A 23,290-nucleotide genomic window follows, 5' to 3' on the forward strand; every position below is an offset into this window, starting at 1 on the left:
GAGTAGACAACCGGAAACAGACCTTGCAGTCGGCTGCAGCGTGGGTCAGGTGTACGTCGGAAGGCGTACACCGATGCATAGCGCTCAAGTCCGCTTTCCCGCAATGCAGGATAAAGATAATAAAACAAAAACACTCCACGGCATAATTATTGAAGTAAAGTTTTAAAAATTTTTGTATAATGCCCATAATATACTCTAGCCACTTGTAGCGTTTAGTTTTGTCATTAAACCGGACCTGGGGTCAAAATGCCCCCTTGAATCATTATATGAAGCTCCGTTATGTCTAAAAACGATTTTTTAGAACAAATGTATTGGATCTGCAATTATCAATGGGCTGAGAGTAATAGGTAAGCAATTTTAATTTGATGACGTCAGAGTGACGTCATTTAAATATAAATAATATTTTATCATATGTGAGTTGTCTCTTTCTTACACACATAGGGAAAAATGTTAAAAATGAGCCTAAAAACTTGTGCAAAAGGAAAAATACAGTTTCGCCACTAGCGGCGCAAGGTGTTGCTTCAAAAACGGCCATAACTTTTTTTGCCAAGGGTCTCTGATTGGAGGAGAGTGAAAATCTTAATCTAGAGGAGTTAAGCTTTCCAACGATACCTAGTTTGTTAAGGTCGCAATTTATTCCAGGTCAAAACGTTTTACGCTTAGACTAAAGAGGATGTAACAAATGCCTAACAGGAAATGAAAAAAATCAGTCGAACCAGATGATATTACAATATAAGTTTGGAAAGTGCTGAAAGCGACTGGAGCGAAGTGGTATCCGCTATTTTCCAGATGATAATGAAGAGGGAGAGCATGCCAAATGAGTGGAGAAGTAGCGTTGTGAATCCAAGTTTCAAAATAAAGGGAGACATACAAGAATGTGCAATTATTGCGGCATCAAACTCAACTGGCATACGTTGAAGTTGTAGGAGGAAGTATTATGCAAAAGTAGTTTGTATAATTAATTATTTAATGAAAATATTGTTGATGTGATCGTTTGCAGCAGATGGAAATGGCCAATTTTTATGGAAATTGACAAAAGATAATTGAAAACGCCTGTACCATTAAGACGACAATAACTCATGGACCGATACATCCAACTTACTTTCTTTCATTATTATTATTATACTACTGAGATTTCAAAAGCAAGAGTACTCTTGCTCACTGGAATTTCTAAGCAAAAAGGGAAATCAACGAGTTCGGGAAAGACTTCACGAGGGTATGTGACAAACTTCAGCATTCATGAAAATTAAAGTGAACACAAACAAATGGAAAGTCAGTCAAACTCGTTTACAATGGTGACAAAACAATTGCAGGGTTTGTTAGCTGACCTAGAAGGTTTTCACTACAAGTGGCGTTTGTGGTAGCCCGGATGTTGCATCATTGCTTCAAATCGTGCAATCTTAAACTTTTTTTAATCTCTGAAATGCTCTTCCTCAGAGCAATCAATAAAAACTTTGCCAGATGGGAAGGCAGTCGCAATGTTATCTTTGAAACGACAAACAAATTGTAATAACGTGGAAAGCAAACTTTTTTATTATAATTACAAATTATAATTTTCGTGCAAAAACCAATAAAATTTAACATTTGCCGAAACTTTCCTTTGTTTCAAATGACTATTTACTAGAAGCCTTTGATAAAAGTTTGTGTAATATTATAAGAAACAATTATGAAATCTCTTTATGCGTTGCTAAGATGAGTCTGGGACTTAGTAGGTGGTAGGCTACTTGTGGACATTTGCGTGTCAGTATTATCAAAAGGTTAGTTTTGCATATTCATGTTAAAAATTAAGATTCATATACTTGCTTCAAACTTCTAAAATATTTTGTTAAAAGCAAAAAGCTTATGTGACGTATCACAAAATGATGAGGAAAGGTTAACAGCAATCGATGTCACGCTATAGCGAAACTATATGCAAATCAAGAAATGGCATCTTGTTTTTGAGTGTAACACCATAATATTTAAGTGGCCATCAATTCTCTATGGGCAGACCGCAGTTGCCTGAGTTAATTTTCCAACAATCAGCCTACGATATCTTGCCGTTATCACTTACAAAATATTACTACAGGTCCGCTATACACACTGACATCAAAACCAATTGTAATCAACTTCCTGTTTTCTTAAATTGTTCAGAGCAACTGACCCAAGGCTTGTCTCAGTATCACCAAATACTGAAGCAAACTTTGTAGTAAAGCTTACGTATAAATGGGTTTTGTAATATTTATCACACTCGTAAAACTACGCAATGACATTTACACTATTCGCACCGTAGCACTTCTGTGAGCTACAGTACATCAAGTTATTGTAGCGTCATAGATAGGTCTAGTAAGTCTGCTAGGTCTAGTAAAGTGGTTCCCAACCTGGGGTTCGCGGACTCCTTGAGGGTCCGTGAGAAAGCATTTGGGGGTCCGTGATTACCTTGATGAATTTTGGGGAAAAAAACAAAAAGCGATCTTTTTACTTTCATTTCTCTCTTTAAATGCAAATGTGTCAAGCTCAAGCCCGCGACAATAAACTGTACCGGTATGCATTAAAATATATCTATGCTGCTGCCTACAGTGTGTACATTGACCTTAAACTACATCTACCACAACGCAAGTCGATTGCAATCAAATCAGGATTGGCTCATCTAATACGTAGGCTAATAGAAACTTTACGGTGCAACCAAAGTTTACCTCATAGTGGCGGGAACGACACCACTGCTAGATCAAGAGTTATTACGCATTGAATTTCATTCAAGACCCGTGGAAAAATTTTGGTGCTCACAACTTCAAACCTACCCATTCTTGGCAAAGCAAGCGATTATTGTTTTGTTACCATTCATAACCACTTACTTTTGCGAGGCAGGATTCTCAGCTCTTGTTACAATAAAAACTAAACATCGAAATCGCCTGAACATTGAAGATGACTTGTGTGTTGCATTGTCAAAAACTCTACTCCAATTCAGTCGTTTAGTTCAGGAAAGGCGACAACAGCCCTCTCATTAACTTTGCTTACGTTGACAAAGTTTCGGCATGGCACTTTGGGTCACCTTAACCCTTCGCTTTTCAACGTTTTTTTGGAAGTTAACTGCTCAAGGGGGGGCCGTTTTTGGATCAAATTCAATCAGCTGTTACGTGTTATCCGCTGGTGCTATTTCAACAGAAGTTGCACTGGTGTGAAAAAAAATTATTTGTCTATAAGTTTGAAAAGTCATTATTTTAAAATTTTATATGTTAAACTTGATATTTCAATTTTTGCAAAGGTACCCAAAAACTACAATTTTGATTTATCTTGCCGCTATTTAATTACCGTGCTAATCCGATTTCATGCAAAATTCTGAAAAACAATGAGCTCGATCGAAGGCACGAAGTGTGTGTGCGGTGTGCCGAATCATTGCATCGATAAAGATTTACTTACGACTTGCGAGCAAATGTTATTGTAAGCTACTCACTGATTCTAAAATAGTTACAATCAGAGTAATATTGTTACACGAATTTGAAAAAAAACAAAACTGCGTTTGTTGTCTTACATTTTTGTCCTAAACTAATGCATTCCCAAACTCATGGCTAGCTTCTAGTTTTATGGAACCAAATTTCTTATAAGTAACAGCTTAGCTTGCTGAATAGCTGTTTACATCTTCGTTTGTGTATTTTAGGTCTACAATTGAGTTTGTGGTATGAATATTTTTAGTAGAGAGAAGGCAATTGAACAAGTTGTTGAAATTATCTGAAATTTCTAAGTTCAAATTAGGTGCTTTTGAAATTGTAGATTTGTGTCAAGTCGCATCACAAATATCATGCAGGCTACATCATAAGTCATTTCGCTTACGGGTGTTTATAAACATGACTCATAAATTACATCCACAAACAATACAGCATTTACATCAACAAAGCTAAGTTCGAAGCTAAACTTTTTATTGAAGATTGTGTCAATCAATTTGAAAATACATTTTTAGTCCGCCAGCGTCGAAACAATGCAACAGCGAATTGAGGAACATGCGTAAACAAAGGAAATGTGAAATAACCCACAGTCAGCAAAGCTACATAAATTTAACGTTTACAAATGTTGAATCAATGTAAAAGGACTGGATTGCTGACTGGGTCGTCATTGTTTGAAACACAAAAAATACGCGTAAAAGCGACAACATCAGCAAGGCAGCGATTATGTTTCTGGCCAAAAAAATATTAACTTTTGAATTCAAAGATAAAAATGATTATAACGAAGCTTCAAAGTTTGTCGTAAAAAATATTGCAGAGATACAATAAACATAATCATTTTGTGCCAGATTGTGAGAAGACTTCCTAGATTCTTTCCAAACATTTGCAGGATTGCAAATTATTTTCTATAACTTTATATTGCCAAAAAATGGCTTCTTTGTTGAAACAACGTGGCTACAATTCTATAAAAAATTCTTAGGCCTACTACATTGAAGTAATGAAACTTTTTTTTGTGATTTTGTTGATGACGTTTCACAATACCCGAGAAGTAAAAAATAACAATGATGAAATATTTTACAAAACCGTGGTTTGCAAGCGCTTCACAAAAAATTGTTGGGGAAAATTTACCATTAGACGTAAAAAGTTTGTAAAAGAAAATTGTCGGTTTACGTATTTATAATGTTTATTGCGCTGTTATCAAATTATAAACTGCCTGTATTGTCTACCTTTGTGGTTGCCGGTCAGCTTAGAGCAGCATGCAAACTACGCGTTTATGGTATTTGCATCGTGTTATGATTCTCGAAAATTTCCCACAAGGTCTTTATTTTTATCGTGATATTTTTGTGCCTTTTCTGTCCTAAACTTGAAGTCATTTTGTAGCACAATCCACATCGGTTTTTAGACTCAGTTTTCATTGAAAATCTTTTGTGTGGTGCATCATTTCAAGTAGTGTCTTCCCCTAAGCTGTTACACAAACCGCCCAGAACCAGGTTGATAATTATGTATCTTACAGCCGTTGAGAGCCCGTTATTGTATGTGTGGAATTATTACTGTAGATGTCTGACTAAACTCATGCCAACGTCGAGCAAATTCTGCTTTCTGGATCCTTGCCGTTATTTACGGTATTTTTTGTTGATAAGTTTAGGCAGCATTTTTCAAAGATAAATGAAGACATCGGTATTGTTCGTCACTTAGATTTAGTTTTCTCAGCATTGTTTATTCATTCTTTGATCCACTAGTTTGTCCCACTTTTGGTATAATCGGATCGTTTATAAATGGCGGGTCTTCGCAATAGCCGGCCTCTTATACATTGGCGCAACGTATTCAGATGTTGAATCAATGATGAAAAAAGCTGATTTGTTGTTTGTCTGATGTGACGCCTAGCTTTATGCCTCTTCTACATTACAAAATATTTAGTAATGTAGATGAGGCATTATCATCTTTATTTTGCGCTCTTTGGAACAACACACGGTGCGCTGTGAAACAAAAATGCAGGACATAACAACAAGTAGGCAACATAAAGCAGGGAAGGGACATGTAGCCATCGAGTGAGCTGCTACGTGTAAATGGAGCCTATCTCATAATTTTGAGTGTATCTCACAATTACTGTTTGCAAAAGCGCTATTTCTCCGGCTTCTCCCAAAAGCATTTGCAGTGATACATTTCCTCAATTGCAAGTTTTGTCAATGAGAGCATTTTCATAGAACGTTTATTTCAAAACCAGGTTTTCGTGCATTTACCCAAGAGAAGATTTCTTATTGTAACCTTTTTTTATTCGTCAATGAATATTATCTGCTTGAAACAACTGTTTTGAATAGTTTGTGGCCTACATAGCCTACTATTTTGATCGTGGATTGCTATTCTTCTTTGTAGAGCTGATAACGCAAAAAACGTTTGCTATTATTGTTTTTAATTAACAGCTTTGTGATCACTGGCTTTTCTTTTGTGGCATAAAAAATAACGCGCTTTGTATTATTGAGGTCAAACCAAACAAAGGAAAACAAGAGGATGTTTCTCTCTGCTCGCGCATATCGATGCACGAAGCAATTATGAGCTTATAGCTTGTTATCGCAATGTAATCCATTTGACGCTTTGCTGGAAGTGAGCTAGAAATAGCAAAAATTCACCAAAATCTTGAATTTACAAGAAAACTACACAACTTTTAGCATCAAATTTAATATCATCAGATCCGAGTGGCAATTTTAGGAAAAGTCAAGAAAAACCAAGTGCATGGCGTTACTGTGCTTCAAATAATCAAAGGAAATATGAGGGGGGGGCCAAATCTGGCTTCCCTTTGAGACGCAAAGTGTTAATATTCAAATACAGCTGACATTTCTTGAACAATTTATTCATTTTCTTATTTGAGCAACTGTTTAACCTGATATTTGCCACAGGAGGCATAGCAGCAATGCAATATGACACAGTAGGCTACAGTAGTTGAGTAACATAATTATTGCAATAATCAATAGTATGTTAATTGAGTTTCAGACAAAATTTAGGTAGGGTTCCGCAAAATTAATAATTTGTCTAAAGGGGTCCTTGACAACAAAAAGGTTGGAAATCACTGGTCTAGTATAAATGGGTCTTGTAGTATTTATCACACGCGTAGAATTTTACACATTTAGCCTACACTATTCGCACTTCACTTACGACATTTGTGAGCTAAATCAAATTATTGTTGCGTCATAGATGCCTCAAAGAAAAGGTCATGAACTTCAAATTCCCATTAGACCAAGCCACACTGCTTTAGTTTCCTTCCATGTTGTGAAGACTTTATGAGGTAAACTGATGACTTTTTTTTTTGTAGTTTTTTGTTTGACTTTTATTCTTTGTAATAAAATGAAGTTTAGAACTATTTTAAAAATTTTCAGAAAAAAATTCGTTACTAAATTTTGAAACATTTCTTTTCAAAGCAAAAATATTTGTTATGATTTCGTTTCGATTTGTTTCAAATTGTGTTTCTTTGTTAAAGATTTTGTTTCGAACAGTTCAATTTGAAAACTAAATTATGCTTGAAAAAAATTGTAAAATGTTTGAAATAAAACTCTTCGTGTAATATTTATCCTGTATTTAAAACATTTGAAATTAATTCATTTAAACATATCTACAAAACCCTGTATAACAATTTTGTTGCTATTTATTAACGTTTGTTTTTTATTAAATAAAGAAAATGCAAAGAGATGTGATGATACTTTAAAACATCCCTTGTTTTAAAATATTGCTTTTAAAATATCTACATTCTTATTGCAACAAACAAGTGACTTTATAATGTTTTTTGTGTCATTCCAGCCTCGCAATAAAATCAACGATATATTTTTCTAATTGTTATAACATTTTGCTGTATCTTTTGAGCTTCCGCCTTCCGTTGTTACAAAGGTTAAAAGTATAATGCTACTTTGTTATTGCATAGTTTGGCATGGTTTCAGTTGATAAAGCAAGATTCATTGACAATTGAAACTCCTTATGCAACTTTTCAATTAAAATAGGACAACATTGCAACAGTTTGCAAACTCTCAATGTCTATCATCATTCAGCTCAATGCTCTGATACTTTAACAACCGAGCAATTATTACCATAATTATGGAAACCACTTCAATCCAATATAAACAGTACAAACCTTCATCTCCAGATGGAACACAACTTTGCTCAGGCAAATTGTAGATCGTTGTATGAAACTGCCTCTTGTCAATATGCTCATGATGATGGTGGGCATGATACTGCAGTTGATCAACCTGAACCACTTGTTGATGCTGCCGCTGGTCAACCTGAACGACTTGTTGATACTGCCGCTGGTCAACCTGGACCACTGCTTGATCAACATGCTGATGGACAGTTGTAGAAAACTGTCGGTTGTCTTGGTAAGTCAGTTGTTGATGAGCTTGTCCTGTAAGAAAACTTATTAAATATTGTTTTGACAACTAATATGTGAGCCTTGAATTTAACATAAGAAGACGTCGATGACTTGATGTCGGGATCATGGCGGTTGTAAGTTTTGTTCTCTTTCAGTAAAATGAAGCAATATATTTTAAAATGTGTAAAATACGTAAAAAGCAATGCTTTTAATAGTACCAACATGTTAGAGCAGCTATCAAATCAATCTCACCTTCATCCACCACTTCCTCACTTGAAACATCTGTATTTTGTTCGGCGTTGCTGGAAAGGGACATGTTTTTAATTTGTAAATGTCGGCAAAACTTAGTGGTTGGTGCTACAAAATGTAATTCTAAATGGTTATAACGCCGTTTTCCTCATGAAAAAAAACAAGCAATTATAAAGTTTGATTGAGCACATCAGCACAAACTCTTGGTTTGAATAATAACTTTGAGAGGCGCTCGTAACTTTTTAGCCCAAGTTTTATCGTCGTATCACTGCTAAGGTTCTCACCACTCGACTCTGACTTTTCATTTCCACTTACACTAGAAAAGGCAAAATGTTTTATTTGCACTGTTTTGATGTGACCACCACTAGATTCGAATCTAAACCTACCAACTAATCCACTGTGCAGAAGCCCTTAGCAGCTCGCGTTTTATAGCTGAAAATGATCACGTGAGCAAGGCGTGGCGTGGAACACAATAGAAAAAATGAAATACTTTTTGGAAAATGAAGTACGGTACTTTGGTGAAAAAGATTTTTGTTGAAACTTTTTCCATCACAATCAAAAAAAAAAAAAAAGGTTTTAGATAAATTAGATAAAATAAACAGATTGTCGTAAATTCCAGTTAAGTTTAATTTGAAACTATGATAAGATAACAAAGTTTGCATGGAAAAAAATAATCCAAGTTTAAAAAAAAAAATTTAAAACAATTTTAAATGAAAGAAAATTTGTAGATTGTAACCCAATTGACTCTTCTTCGATTTGTTGAGAATCAACAAACTTTAATTCGTTACAACTTTAGAGTCGCTATTTGTTTAAGATAAAAAGTATATTGCAAAAATAACATCGGACATTTGACAATTATACAGTAAGTGACGAAAAAAATTGCTATAGAAAAATTAACAAACTTACAATACCTTGAAAGTTAGAATTTTCTTAAAAAATAAGTTAAAATGCCCTCTCTTAAAAAATCTTGCTTATGCCTTTGGTCGTGCAAATCTCCTGTGTTTTAAAATCATTGAGAAATCATTTAAAATTATTATATGGCAAATGTTCCTTGGATAAACAAAAACAACAGGTTTTGATGAACAGATTGAACAAATTCTCTTGTTATTTAACTCGGAATTCAATTGCAAAAAGAAACTGATTAAAGTTTAAATGATTTTTTCCACATGACGCATTTTTCAAATTAAAAACAGAAATCACTCAACAGCAAAAATAATTCCGCGATGATTTCCAGCAAGTAATGCTGACCTAGAGAGTGGCCGCTTAAAGCAGTGCTTCTCAACCTTTGTTTGTGGCGACCCAAATATTAAGGTTAAATTAATGGCGAAGACTTGGCGACCCTATTTCCAAAACTACGTTTCGCACAACGTTTTGTAAGCATGAAAAAATGAGCCACGCACTCATATATAACACAATTAAAAATAACAACAAAATGTCAAATTTAATAAATGTGAGCCTTGACTTTGTATTGTTTCAACTATTTTGTCAAAATTTGGAGCTATCTTGCTCAGTGCCAATCTCATGTCATCTTCAGGCTGAATACAATTTATCTTCTTTGTTTTGAAGTGAGTAAGCGCAGAAAACCCGCTCTCACACAGGCAGAGTAACAAATGGCAGGAGAGCTTTTCCTGGGTGCGTGCCAACAACCGTCTTTTCATTCTTGACTTTTGTCCAAATTGATCAAGAGTTTCTTTCTTAAAACAGTTCATCAATGCACTGTCGCACTGAATGTCAATAAACTCCTCTTGAAACCCAAAAATGTTTTGGTAGTTTCAGGCAGGGTATCAACATCAATAGCAAATGGATTGCGCACCCATTCCAAATCCTTTGCATTTTTAGGGATAATCAAATCAAATTCTTATATCAATGAACCCAAATGCCTTTCGATGACAATCTGGACAATTGGACATCGTCAAAGCCTAACTCCGTATCTTCTAGTAACTGATTCAAAACAGTAAATGTTGCTGTTTTCTGGGACGTGATCTTTCTCTTCCACAACTTTAACTTCTTCCACAACTTATACATCGACCAACATTATGTTTGGTTCTTGCAAAGATTTAGTCAAGATGTTCAGCTGCGAAAATATATCAGAAAGATACACCACAACACAAGCCACTTTTGATAAAAAAACGTTTCTGCCAAGCTATGCTTCTTGTTTATCAAAAATTCCTTTACCACCTTGTGCACCTTTTTTCTTCCTTGAAAGAGGTGCGGGAAATGCATTAATTTTTTATTTGATAAGGTTTAAAACAATTAATTTGCCAATTTTATCAATTAATTATATTTGTTTGGTGTGGTTTTTGAAGCAATTAATTGTTACAAATTACAATTCCCTAGTCTAGTGTGTACTGTTGTGTACGCTTCACCGCAAAATGTGTGTGGTAAAATCGTCTAGTGAAACTTGCGGCATAGTGTGAACAGCGGAAATTACGAAAACTAAATTAGTGGTAGGCAGTTTTAACTTTGCTCAAGAGACATTATCTTTTATCACTACATCTTACAGCAACCCAGCCAAATGAAACGGCGACCCAGTTTTGGGTCGCGACCCAGGGATTGAGAAGCACTGGCTTAAAGCATGGTTCGATTCCAGACCTGGTTATATCAAAGTCTTTATAGTAGACCGACTATGTCCCTGGGTTTTGCATGGAGACGATTTTGTAGTGAAATACTCAGTTACTAAAATATTAAACAGTCGGACAAAAGAATCAGTGTAAGCTATATCGTTATTAAGCTTGGTGTATTTTATCACTAGATATAAAAGTGGTCCCTTATTTAAGATCACTCAAACGTGACAATTGGCTCGTGTCACATGGTTTCCTGTGATAGGGATATTTTGTACTTATTCCGTATCAATCGTCAGTAGTGATGAAAATGCTTTAGATGCATTGTTCTTGTTTAATTGCATTGTTATTCTGCATTGAGACACAACCTTGGAAGGTAACTTCAAATTTATAAACTTAAGATTATTATCTGGTTTAGTTGTTCAGCCATAGCATCCATCAAGTAAAGTTTAGTTGGTAAGCGTCATGCTTATTGTGACACAACAAAGCAACGTTATATTGTCCTTGGATCTCAAGTCATTAGAAAGTTGGCAAACCGACGAACGTTGATTCCAATGCAAAGCGTGGGTTTTTTACACAAAGTATGGTATTGTATGACACGCTACCAACTATAAACAGAATAACCTCACAATGTAAGAGTCCATGATTTCACACACAGCAACATTGAATTACTGAGAAACAAACATTCAAACATCAGCTCTAATTAATATAAATCCATGATTCCCATAAACTTCAAGCTAACATGTCAGGAATTGAATTGAGTCAAAGCAAAGCTTTCAGTTCCAACTTCACAAGGATAGTTTTTGTTTGACAATGTAGATCTTAACACGAAGTTCTTACCAGGTCAATGGGAATGCGCGGCCTCCATTATGTCAAACACAATGAAGAAAGTTCAAATTACCAAAGAGCCAGAGAAACCAAGCGATTTTATCGAATTGACAACAACGAGTCTGTTTGTGTTTGTTATGTACAGTAAGCGTCGTCGACTCCCAAGGGAGTTACCACAGTGATCTGTCGCCTGTGGTGACGAAAAACTTAAATATCCATTCTCACACATGCCAAAAAGTTAAAGACATTTCAATGGAGAAAACTTCAAGAATATTTTATGTTTTTAAAAAGTTAAAACAAATAAATTGTTTCGTCTTGAATGCACTTCTGTGGTTTTTCTTATTTAGCTGATAGCGGTCTAAATCAGTGGTTCTCAAACTCAAACTCTTTGTTTTGTCGGATGCCTTTTGAAAGTCTCAAAACGGCCACGGCCCCTCAAAACGGTTATGATCCTTCAAAACGGTCACGATCCTTTACAAATTTTATTATCTGAGATTTTATTTCATAGTATCACCAAACGGAAATAAATATTTCATGCAGTGGAAGAAAATTTATAATCTTGTCCTTTATAATCACAGTACCTAGCTGCATTCTCATACAAACCGCTGTTTTACACGTTACAATGCTGTAGCTCGACGTTGATAAGACGGTTACAATATCATTTTGTGATGACAATATAAAGAGTGCTTGATGCCTTTCGCAACAGACTTCTAGAATGTCATAATGGCTTTCTCTTTGACAAGTAGGTTCTGTATTGTCACATCACAACAGGTAAAACCTATTACACAAATTAAACCACAAGCAATGTTTAAATGTGGTAATTTATCAATCACGCTGCAAATTTGAAAAGTTTTACGGAACACTTGGCGGTTCTTAAACATGTAAAATTTGTTGAAATATCGCGCTCAGGAGTTGTCAGAACTTGTCGATTGACGATCATTTATGACGTAATCGCCGTCGACGCCGCAATGCGGTGTCGACAACAACAACGCATCAGATCTTTATCCAATTGTTTTGTTTGATTAACATTTCCTATTTTGCAATAATATTTCACAAAATGTTTTTCGGCAGCCGATTTGTAGCAAGAATTGACAGCGATAGACACGTGTTTCGCCCATGAGGCTGGGCTCATCAGTATCGCACCGTATTCTGCCACAAATTTATTCGACCACCGCTTTACTAGTCAGTTTTAACTCTTATCTTTGTGGAAACAAAGAAAGAGCCAACAAAACCAGCAAGCGCCAGGGCAGAGGACATTGTGAAGAAAGAGGCGTTCTTCCCGGCTATCAGCACAAGGCTGAGCACTCACTAGTACAGCGAGCAACTGCGATTCGCCAACCATAACGATGTAGCTTCCACGCAAGCCATTCAGACCATCCAATCAACAATATGTTTCTCGGCAGCCGATTTGTAGCAAGAATTGACAGCGATAGACACGTGTTTCGCCCATGAGGCTGGTTTTTTTTTTTTTTTTTTTTTTTTTATTGAAAAGTAAAAACAGTTGTACAGTACTACCAAATATAAATACATTAAGCATGTGATTTCTAATCTTGAAAGGTCAATTAGGAGAGTAACAATACAAAAGAAACAATTGGTTATGGTAATCATACTATTGATGCCAGCCTGTTGCACAGTATAAGTTATACCTGAATTAAGAGAATAAACGCATGCGATAGATTTGGAAATTCATTGTAGTTATGATATCTCATTTATGTTTGGGGCTAGTGTTTTATCTCCACAATAACGGACGTATAATAAGTATGTTCGTACAATAGTAGCCCAGAAGATATTCTTATCATACATATGCCAAAAGGCGTTGTTGTGTTAGACATGAAGTCAGATGCATTGCGCAGGCATGTAGGTAACGCATTACAAGTCACAATAAAAGTGTCTATGTTACTGTGCGTCCCACAACGCACATTTGTGGTAAAAAAAATAGACAAAATAATAGACGAATAAATAAGTAAGAATATAATGTAATGAATGCAATTGCATAAACGAAAAAGGATCTGCATGTTGCCTTATTGCTCATTTGTAGAGCAATGATGATACATGCAGATGGCATGTGTGAATAAGTATCTTTTACTATAGCGTATTTCATATAATTCACTGGTCATGTGCATACACAGTAAATGTTATTACAGTAATCGCAGAATTCTATCGAAGACAGTGGGTGCTTGGTTATCATGTTCGACTTATGCTACAGTGTGGAGAGTTTGTAAGGGGCGTTGGTAAAAATAAACAAAATAAACAAATAAACAAAATCAAATAAACACAATAAACAAATCAATAAGTAGGAATATAATGTAATGCATGCAATTGCATAAACGAAGAAGGATCTGCATGTTGCCTCATTGCTCTCTTGTAGTGCAATGATGCTACATGCAGATGGCATGTGTGAATAAGTATCATTTACTATGGCGAATTTCATAAAATTCACAAGTCAGGTACATACACTGCAAACGATAACAATTAATAGCAGAATTCTTTCGAGAACAGTGGATTCTTAGTTGTCATGTTCGACTTATGCTACAGTGTGGAGAGTTTGTAAGGGGCGTTGGTATTACAGAGGTGTCACTTTGAAGATATTCTTTAATTTTTGTTTTAATAACCCAGAGGGTTGTTTTGGTAAATTTTTTGTTGTCCCACATATATTTATCTCCAATGTCTAGTGAAATTTTCTTTTTAATTATGGTACTCTTAACTGTATTTAGGATCAGCAGAATCAGTAGGTTGTCTGCCTGTCTGCTTGGAAAATGGTTGTATAGGATTATATCAGTTGTAAGTTTAATCTTTTGTTTTGTTATTGAATGATATAGCTTTTCTATTTTTTTCCAAATTGATTTCGTGAAGGTACATTCAGTTAACAGGTGTTTTATATTATCAACAGACATTTTGCAAAATTTGCACTGAGTAATTTTGTTCTGGCTGCAACGCCATGAGTTAGATTGTTTGTAAAAATCTCCCCATTTAAAAGCTGAATGTGCTATTCGATAACAGATCGATATGTCAGAATTTGAAAAGTATGGTTTGATATTTTTCTTCATAAGGAGCATTTCTGACCAGCTTATTGGTTCATTGTTTTGGCTCTTAATTTCAGTTTTAGTTTCTTTTTGTGTTTTTAGGGTTGTGTATATTGTATTATATGATATATCAGTCCAGTCAAGATTGTGTTTTCGGAGTTGGAGAAAAGTGCGGAAAATATCAGAATAAAAAGAATTTGGGCAATCAGAGTGTGGTTCACTTAGGTTATATAATTTTTGGTTGATGTGCCTTATTTTATAGTTTAGATTATACTTTGCCCACTCATGCCATAGTTCTGTAGCTTTATCGAGTGTGGACAGGTGTCTAATTCTGTCAGCTCTACTGGTTTGAAATTTTGTTTCTATGTCAATCATTTTTAATCCTCCGTTTGTAACTTCTGCAATGATTTTTGTTCTGCTTAATTGCTCAATTGGAGATGGATACCATAGAAAATTGTATAAGATTTTGTTTAAGGATTGGATATGCTTTTTTTGTGGGTGAAGAACCCTTCCCATGTGAAGAGATATGGGCACGAGGAGAGTATTTATTATGGTGATTTTTCCTATAAGGGAGAGTGGTCGAAATTTATGAATGTTGGCAGTCGTTTCAGTTTGTTTTATCACTTTTTCCCAGTTAAGAGTGTCTAGTTTTTTGTTGTTGTTTCCTAACCAGATTCCAAGGATTTTTATTTCATTTTGAATTTGAATATGTGGGTAATGTTGCTGTACTTCACTTTGTAACTCAGGTTGTGATACAAGCATTTGTGTTTTATTTTCGTTAATTTTTTGTCCTGACATTTGTTGGTAAAGTTTTAATTCTTTATGTATTTCACTAATAGAATTAAGGTTGTTAGTGATAAATGTTGTGTCGTCTGCGTATTGTTCGATTTTTACTGCTTTTTTATTTATCGAGAAGCCTTTTATTGATGCATTGCTCTCTATGCGGCGTGTGAGTACATCGGCGCATATTATAAAAAAGAGCATGCTCAGAGGGCATCCTTGTCGGATGCCTCGCCTAATGTCGATTTTTTTTGTCAGTGCTCCATTCATTTCAACTCGACTAGAGATGTTTGAGTATATGAGGGTTAAGTATGAAATCATCACTGGCTTAAATCCAATTTTTTCGAGTATTTTGTACAGAAAGGAATGTTCCACTCTGTCAAAGGCTTTTTCAAAGTCTGTTACCATTATATATAATTTTCTGTTTTTTAGTTTTGCTGCTTCGATGGCTGCTTGAATATTCATTGTAGCGTGTTCAATTCGTCTGTTCGGTAGACCACATTTTTGGTTGGGTTGAATCAGTGTTTTCATTAAAGGGGTGATTCTATTGGCTAGGATTTTGCTTAAAATTTTGTAATCGGTGTTCAATAATGAGATTGGTCTCCAATTTTTCAGTGATGATTTATCTCCTTTTTTGTGAAAAAGTTTAACTATGGCTTCTCTCATCGTTACTGTCATAGTGTTTTTTAGAAAACAGTTAGAAAACAGTTAGTAAACAGTTAGTATGCACCAGAATACGGTGCGATACTGATGAGCCCAGCCTCATGGGCGAAACACGTGTCTATCGCTGTCAATTCTTGCTACAAATCGGCTGCCGAGAAACATATTGTTGATTGGATGGTCTGAATGGCTTGCGTGGAAGCTACACCGTTATGGTTGGCGAATCGCAGTTGCTCGCTGTACTAGTGAGTGCTCAGCCTTGTGCTGATAGCCGGGAAGAACGCCTCTTTCTTCACAATGTCCTCTGCCCTGGCGCTTGCTGGTTTTGTTGGCTCTTTCTTTGTTTCCACAAAGATAAGAGTTAAAACTGACTAGTAAAGCGGTGGTCGAATAAATTTGTGGCAGAATACGGTGCGATACTGATGAGCCCAGCCTCATGGGCGAAACACGTGTCTATCGCTGTCAATTCTTGCTACAAATCGGCTGCCGAGAAACATATTGTTGATTGGATGGTCTGAATGGCTTGCGTGGAAGCTACACCGTTATGGTTGGCGAATCGCAGTTGCTCGCTGTACTAGTGAGTGCTCAGCCTTGTGCTGATAGCCGGGAAGAACACCTCTTTCTTCACAATGTCCTCTGCCCTGGCGCTTGCTGGTTTTGTTGGCTCTTTCTTTGTTTCCACAAAGATAAGAGTTAAAACTGACTAGTAAAGCGGTGGTCGAATAAATTTGTGGCAGAATACGGTGCGATACTGATGAGCCCAGCCTCATGGGCGAAACACGTGTCTATCGCTGTCAATTCTTGCTACAAATCGGCTGCCGAGAAACATATTGTTGATTGGATGGTCTGAAAGGCTTGCGTGGAAGCTACACCGTTATGGTTGGCGAATCGCAGTTGCTCGCTGTACTAGTGATTGCTCAGCCTTGTGCTGATAGCCGGGAAGAACGCCTCTTTCTTCACAATTTCACAAAATGTTGACAAATTAAATTACAAACTTTGGTTATCTTCAAATGATTAATTTCAACTCTTGCGTGCAGCGGCGTATGCAGAAGTTTCTCAAGGGAGGGGAAAGCATTCCAAACAAATTTCGAAACGAAATTAACACGAATCAAAACCGTCCATTTGCTAATAATAACCAGTAAGTTATAATTGTATAAGATTGGCTTACCATAGCTACCTATTCCGTTTGCATTGATGATAATTTGTTAGTAATAACCAGTAAGTTATAATTGTATAAGATTGGCTTACCATGGCTACCTATTCAGTTTGCATTGATGATAATTTGTTAGTAATAACCAGTAAGTTATAATTGTATAAGATCGGCTTACCATGGCTACCTATTCAGTTTGCATTGATGATAATTTGCTAATAATAACCAGTAAGTTATAATTGTATAAGATTGGCTTACCATGGCTACCTATTCAGTTTGCATTGATGATAATTTGTTAGTAATAACCAGTAAGTTATAATTGTATAAGATTGGCTTACCGTGGCTACCTATTCAGTTTGCATTGATGATAATTTGTTAGTAATAACCAGTAAGTTATAATTGTATAAGATTGGCTTACCATGGCTACCTATTCAGTTTGCATTGATGATAATTTGTTAGTAATAACCAGTAAGTTATAATTGTATAAGATTGGCTTACCATGGCAACCTATTCAGTTTGCATTGATGATAATTTGCTAATAACAACCAGTAAGTTATAATTGTATAAGATTGGCTTACCATGGCTACCTATTCAGTTTGCATTGATGATAATTTGTTAGTAATAACCAGTAAGTTATAATTGTATAAGATTGGCCTACCATAGCTACCTATTCAGTTTGCATTGATGATAATTTGTTAGTAATAACCAGTAAGTTATAATTGTGTAAGATTGGCTTACCATGGCTACCTATTCAGTTTGCATTGATGATAATTTGTTAGTAATAACCAGTAAGTTATAATTGTATAAGATTGGCCTACCATAGCTACCTATTCAGTTTGCATTGATGATAATTTGCTAGTAATAACCTGTAAGTTATAATTGAATAAGATTGGCCTACCATAGCTACCTATTCAGTTTGCATTGATGATAATTTGCTAATAATAACCAGTAAGTTATAATTGTATAAGATTGGCTTACCATAGCTACCTATGCAGTTTGCATTGATGATAATTTGTTAATAATAACCAGTAAGTTATAATTGTATAAGATTGGCTTACCATAGCTACCTATTCAGTTTGCATTGATGATAATTTGCTAATAATAACCAGTAAGTTATAATTGTATAAGATAGGCTTACCATAGCTACCTATTCAGTTTGGATTGATGATAATTTGTTAATAATAACCAGTAAGTTATAATTGAATAAGATTGGCCTACCATAGCTGCCTATTCAGTTTGCATTGATGATAATTTGTTAATAATAACCAGTAAGTTATAATTGTATAAGATTGGCCTACCATAGCTACCTATTCAGTTTGCATTGATGATAATTTGCTAATAATAACCAGTAAGTTATAATTGTATAAGATTGGCTTACCATAGCTACCTATTCAGTTTGCATTGATGATAATTTGTTAATAATAACCAGTAAGTTATAATTGTATAAGATTGGCTTACCATAGCTACCTATTCAGTTTGCATTGATGATAATTTGCTAATAATAACCAGTAAGTTATAATTGTATAAGATAGGCTTACCATAGCTACCTATTCAGTTTGGATTGATGATAATTTGTTAATAATAACCAGTAAGTTATAATTGAATAAGATTGGCCTACCATAGCTGCCTATTCAGTTTGCATTGATGATAATTTGTTAATAATAACCAGTAAGTTATAATTGTATAAGATTGGCTTACCATAGCTACCTATTCAGTTTGCATTGATGATAATTTGTTAGTTTGCAAAAGCTAGCTACTCATTTGGATAGATTCTGTATTGAAAACAAACAATATGATATAACACTCCTTACGTCACATATAATGTTTAACGCAGACGACTTTGCTGGCTTATTTAACCCAATGCACCACTCGTATTGAGGATAATTTCAATTGCGTACGGAGGATTATATTACTGAAGAATGGGAAGCCTTAGTACTGTTTGCAATAAAACTCTTAACTATTAAAGGGCTACTACCAGCAATTGCCGCATATTCTTCAACAAATAGGCCTACGTTTCTAAAAGAAATTAGACTAATGCGTTAAATAACAACAAAGTCCAAATATATGGAAGCATTTAAACTAGAAAAGTGGCTTAAAACGAATATCATTGCAAAGTTTGTTTCTATTGCAGTTCATGGTCTGTGCTCCAAACTTTGTTGCTACTGGCATCTCGTGGAAAACTATACACACGTTTGTTTAATGAAAGATTTTGATGAATTCAATATCTGATGCATTCACAATCGTTTGAGGGGTTTTCTACAATTAGAGGTTGGCCACAAAACTTTGTCAGATTGTGAAAAAAAGTTGTTTGTTATTCATAGGCATGCCATGTTTTTGTGATTAGTTGTTGTTGTTGGTTTGAACTTTTATGCTTGGACTGAGAAAGCCTCCGATAGGTTATTCCTGGCCGTTTTGTATACTTGTAGAGGCAGGGCCGCGTGACAGGGCCCGATTAACCATGAGGCACACGAGGCACAGGCCTCAGGCCCCCTGGATTTGGGGGCCCCCAATTTTTTTTACCTTAGTACCGTAGGCGTCAATACTTTTATAGGTTCAAGCAGTGCCGTGTCAAGGGGGCCCAGACCTCGGCCCACCATCTCAGGGGCCACAAATAATACATTTTTGCGTTTCAGTAAAGTGTTTTTGGGTTGCTAAAGTTCACTGCAGGTACTTGTCCATTAAGAAGATGATTTGGGCCCTTATTATACTAAAACATCTCAAATTTGGGCCCTATTATACAAATTTGGGCCCCTAACTACACTGAAACATCTCTAAAAACAAAGTTAAAATGCGATAACATTAGTAACATGATCTGCAAAAATGTATTTAACATATAACAGGTTTGATGCAATTGAATATATGAATTCAAAAAGGGCCCAATTGCCACAAAGTGTTTTTGGCACAACTGTTTTAATTATTTTGGTCATTTACTTTTGTCGTGAAACTTTGATAATGATTATATGCTTAAACATACTGGTAAGAAGCATCATACCTAAAAAGTTCACTCAGTGAGGATTCTGTGGAGAAACTATAAAGAATTTGAAGTGCAATTGCTGTAGTTGGGCCCATTTTAAAATCAATGGAAAAATTGATAGGGTATTTTTTATGTGTGTACCGGTATGTTTGAAATATTTGGCTGTTTTTTTAAAGTATCATTTAAAAGACATTGAAAGAAATGGGAAAGCACAAAAAGTGAAAAAAAAAACTGTAGGGCCCTTTTTGAATTCATATAATCAATTTCTTTTCATTGAAAGAAATCGGAAAGCACAAAAAGTAAAAAAAAAATGGGGTTGGGCCCTTTGTGAATTCACATATTCAATTTATTTTCACCAATAAAAGTGTTTTGTTTTAAAAAATTGTTAGGTGTAAGCAAAATAGCATTTCAGATAGTTTAATTATCATTTCATTTTAACATTTACAATACCGTAATTATAAATATCCTTGACTAGTGATGTTGCGAGCAGGAAAAACCTGTCCTGTACTTTTAGCAGAAACGTTCTTCTGTATTTAATTTTTCTGAATATATGCACATGAAATTGCTCTTATCTTCAAATACCTTATAAGCCTGGCATATCACATGTTGTACGGTACAAAACAAAAATCATTCTTAACACAAGGAAGCTGTTTATTCTTGCCACTAACCTAGGCTACCATACCCTAAAAACTTTAATTAGACTTGAATGCCTACATAAATTTATGAAAGCTTTGCCTTGGAATGAAATAATGTTGAATAAAAGTAATTGCACACCTGATCCTCAAAACGCTTTACACTGCTTTTGTTTACAATTACTGTAGGCTACAATGTTTTTACCTTGGTTGACAGAACAAGTAATGTTGCCAGATAAAAAATAAAAATGGTGAAAAACAATTGTTACCAGATGACCAAATCTGAATAGAAATTAATAATTTCTACAGTTTTGGTTTTGTCCTCAGATTTTATCTGCGCGGGACCGGGCGGCAAAGTTCAAACAGTCAAAATTTTGTACGATGGTATTACCGCGTCGTGACCGATGGCGATAGCTTATGTTTGATATGTTCCATTGCCAGTATTTTTTTTATTAGAAATTGTTAACACTTTTGGCTTTCATTCCGAGCAAAGGTGTAGCTAAGAAATGATAAACCTGTGTTTGCTGTTACTTACACTTGTGTTGTTTTCTAAACTGGTGGGAAAGTTTATTGAAATGAACCAAATTTCCATGTCGGTGCAGTGAAAATATACACAATATTATAGGTCTGCTTGACGGTAGAGGGCCCAAAATTATTCTGGCCCCGGGGCCCACAAAGGGTTTAACACAGCACTGGTTTCAAGGATCCATTAATAAACTCTGCTAGTTCAAATTCAAATGTAGCATATATTTTGCTAGTGTTTCCAGTATGAAATTGAAATGAGCTCAATTTCCAATCTGTTAGAGAGATTCTTCATCCAATAATTTTTGTAACAAGTATAAGAGTGTTCATACTGTTAGAAAGTTGTAGGTAAATTGGCTAAATTAATATTTATGAAGTTATAGTTTTGCTTGAACTATTTGTTAGCCCATATTTCATCATTCGCAGAGACTACATGGTATTGCATTGAAAGCGATTGCCAACAGGGGCCCCTAAACTTAGCTGTGCCTCGGGCCCCCATGAGCCTTAATCAGGCCCTGCCGCGTGAGCAGCATCTCTCCCCCCTGAAATCTACTAGTGTGCCTTTATGTTTTAGTGACGATGTCTTAAATGTTTCTCGAACCGTAGGTTTGTAAATTCGGATCAAAATAACATCAGACTTTGACTCCACAATCTTTTTGGACTCCATATCGACTTTGACTCCATAAAAAACAAACTAGAAGACCTGCGTTTGTTACGTGAAACAAAAATCTTTTCGACTAAACAGCGTGTACACTACGAGTCAACAACAAAATGTTGGAAATGCACAAATATTGAGCTTTCATTTCCATCTTTTCGATGATCAATGCAATGTGCAGACTTACGTGTTTTCCCTATTGCAGGGGAGGGAGCCTATGGCTCGCGAGCCATATATGGCTCTTTTGACGAGGGCATCTGGCTCGCATGAAAAATCTAATCTTCTAAAGTGCAAACCGCGAAAGTTTTATCTTAACTTTTCATTACAATTTAGAGCTGAAAATCCGCTCAGAATGCACCAAATTAAATGTAATTTTTTGTTTTTTTTTGTGGGGGAGACCCCCAAACCCCTTGCTGTTTTTCTCGTCTTGCGAAGGCACGCTCCCACTTTCACAACTCACCAGTGCCATCACATGTTAGTTGTATTAAGTGTTAAAGCGTCATAACTAGGGCAAGTTTTTATTGCACTAAAATCGTGAGAAAGTTGCACTTAATTTTAACAAAAGTTGCATTTATGGAAGACCTCGAAAATTGACCTCGAAAGACTAGACACAACCTGTTTCCGTTTGTGCGGGCTTGGCCAAAAGCCAAGTCATACTTCCAGTTCTAATTTAGTTCGGGCACTGTCGTGCTTGGCTGGGGTTGTTGAACTTCTAGTTGCAAGCAACTGTTGCGTCATAGATAACATTGAGATGCAGTTCAGTTCAGTTGTTTTTATTTCTGACCACAGCTAAAACAATACATGTCAACATAGCAAAGGTCAAGAAAAAAGTAGAAGCGACAAAACGCGAACGTTAAAACGTGCTTGTGACCGAAGTAAGTTATTAAGTTGAAAGAAATCTGGCACGGTCGCAACACCTTCAGAAAAATTCAAGATTTGTTACTTTTTTATCTTCTCCAACGTAGACTACTATAGGCTACTACACAGTGCTGTGTCAAGGGGGGGGCCAAGGGGGGCCCGGGCCCACCATCTCAGGGGGCCCACAAGTAATAGACTTTTGCGCGTCAGTGGCATGTTTTTTAGCTGCTAAAGTTTACTGCGTGTACTTCCATTGAGAAGATAATTTAGGTCCGGTACCAATGAGATGCCGGGCCTGGGCCCTTATACTAAAATGTCTCAAAAATCACCATATTATCTTGAATCAAAGTTAAAATAGGCTGCGACAACATTAGTAAAATCATTTGTATTTGAAACAAAACAGGTTGGTTGCAATTGAATACTTGAAATCAAGAAGGGCCCAATTCCCACAAAGGTGTGTTTAAAATAAATGTGTTGTAGTTATTTTGTGATGGAATTTCAGGGGGCCCACAGGTAATAGACTTTTGCGTTTCAGTAACAATGTGTTTTTTAGCTGTTAAAGTTTACTGCATGTAGCCTACTTGTCCATTAAGAAGATAATTTAGGCCCGGTACCAATGAGATGGTGGGCC

At 35.7% G+C, this 23,290-nt stretch overlaps 2 protein-coding genes across 2 annotated transcripts in view; one reads left to right on the forward strand and one right to left on the reverse strand.

The window, feature by feature from the left end:
- LOC145765718 (uncharacterized) overlaps positions 1-23,290 on the reverse strand; it is a 1,283,504-nt gene that overhangs the window by 962,290 nt on the left and 297,924 nt on the right. The window lies entirely within an intron of this gene.
- Positions 6,556-23,290, forward strand: part of LOC145764721 (uncharacterized) — a 79,199-nt gene continuing 62,464 nt past the window's right edge. The window contains exons 1-4 of the mRNA XM_082576382.1: positions 6,556-6,696; positions 7,546-7,774; positions 16,906-17,006; positions 19,150-19,269. Of these exons, the coding sequence (XP_082432508.1) occupies positions 6,692-6,696; positions 7,546-7,774; positions 16,906-17,006; positions 19,150-19,231 (417 nt within the window). The 5' untranslated portion in view covers positions 6,556-6,691 and the 3' untranslated portion in view covers positions 19,232-19,269. The remainder of the gene's footprint in view (positions 6,697-7,545; positions 7,775-16,905; positions 17,007-19,149; positions 19,270-23,290) is intronic.

This window comes from Aplidium turbinatum, chromosome 2 (genome assembly GCF_918807975.1).
Source record: "Aplidium turbinatum chromosome 2, kaAplTurb1.1, whole genome shotgun sequence".
Lineage (NCBI taxonomy): Eukaryota > Metazoa > Chordata > Ascidiacea > Aplousobranchia > Polyclinidae > Aplidium > Aplidium turbinatum.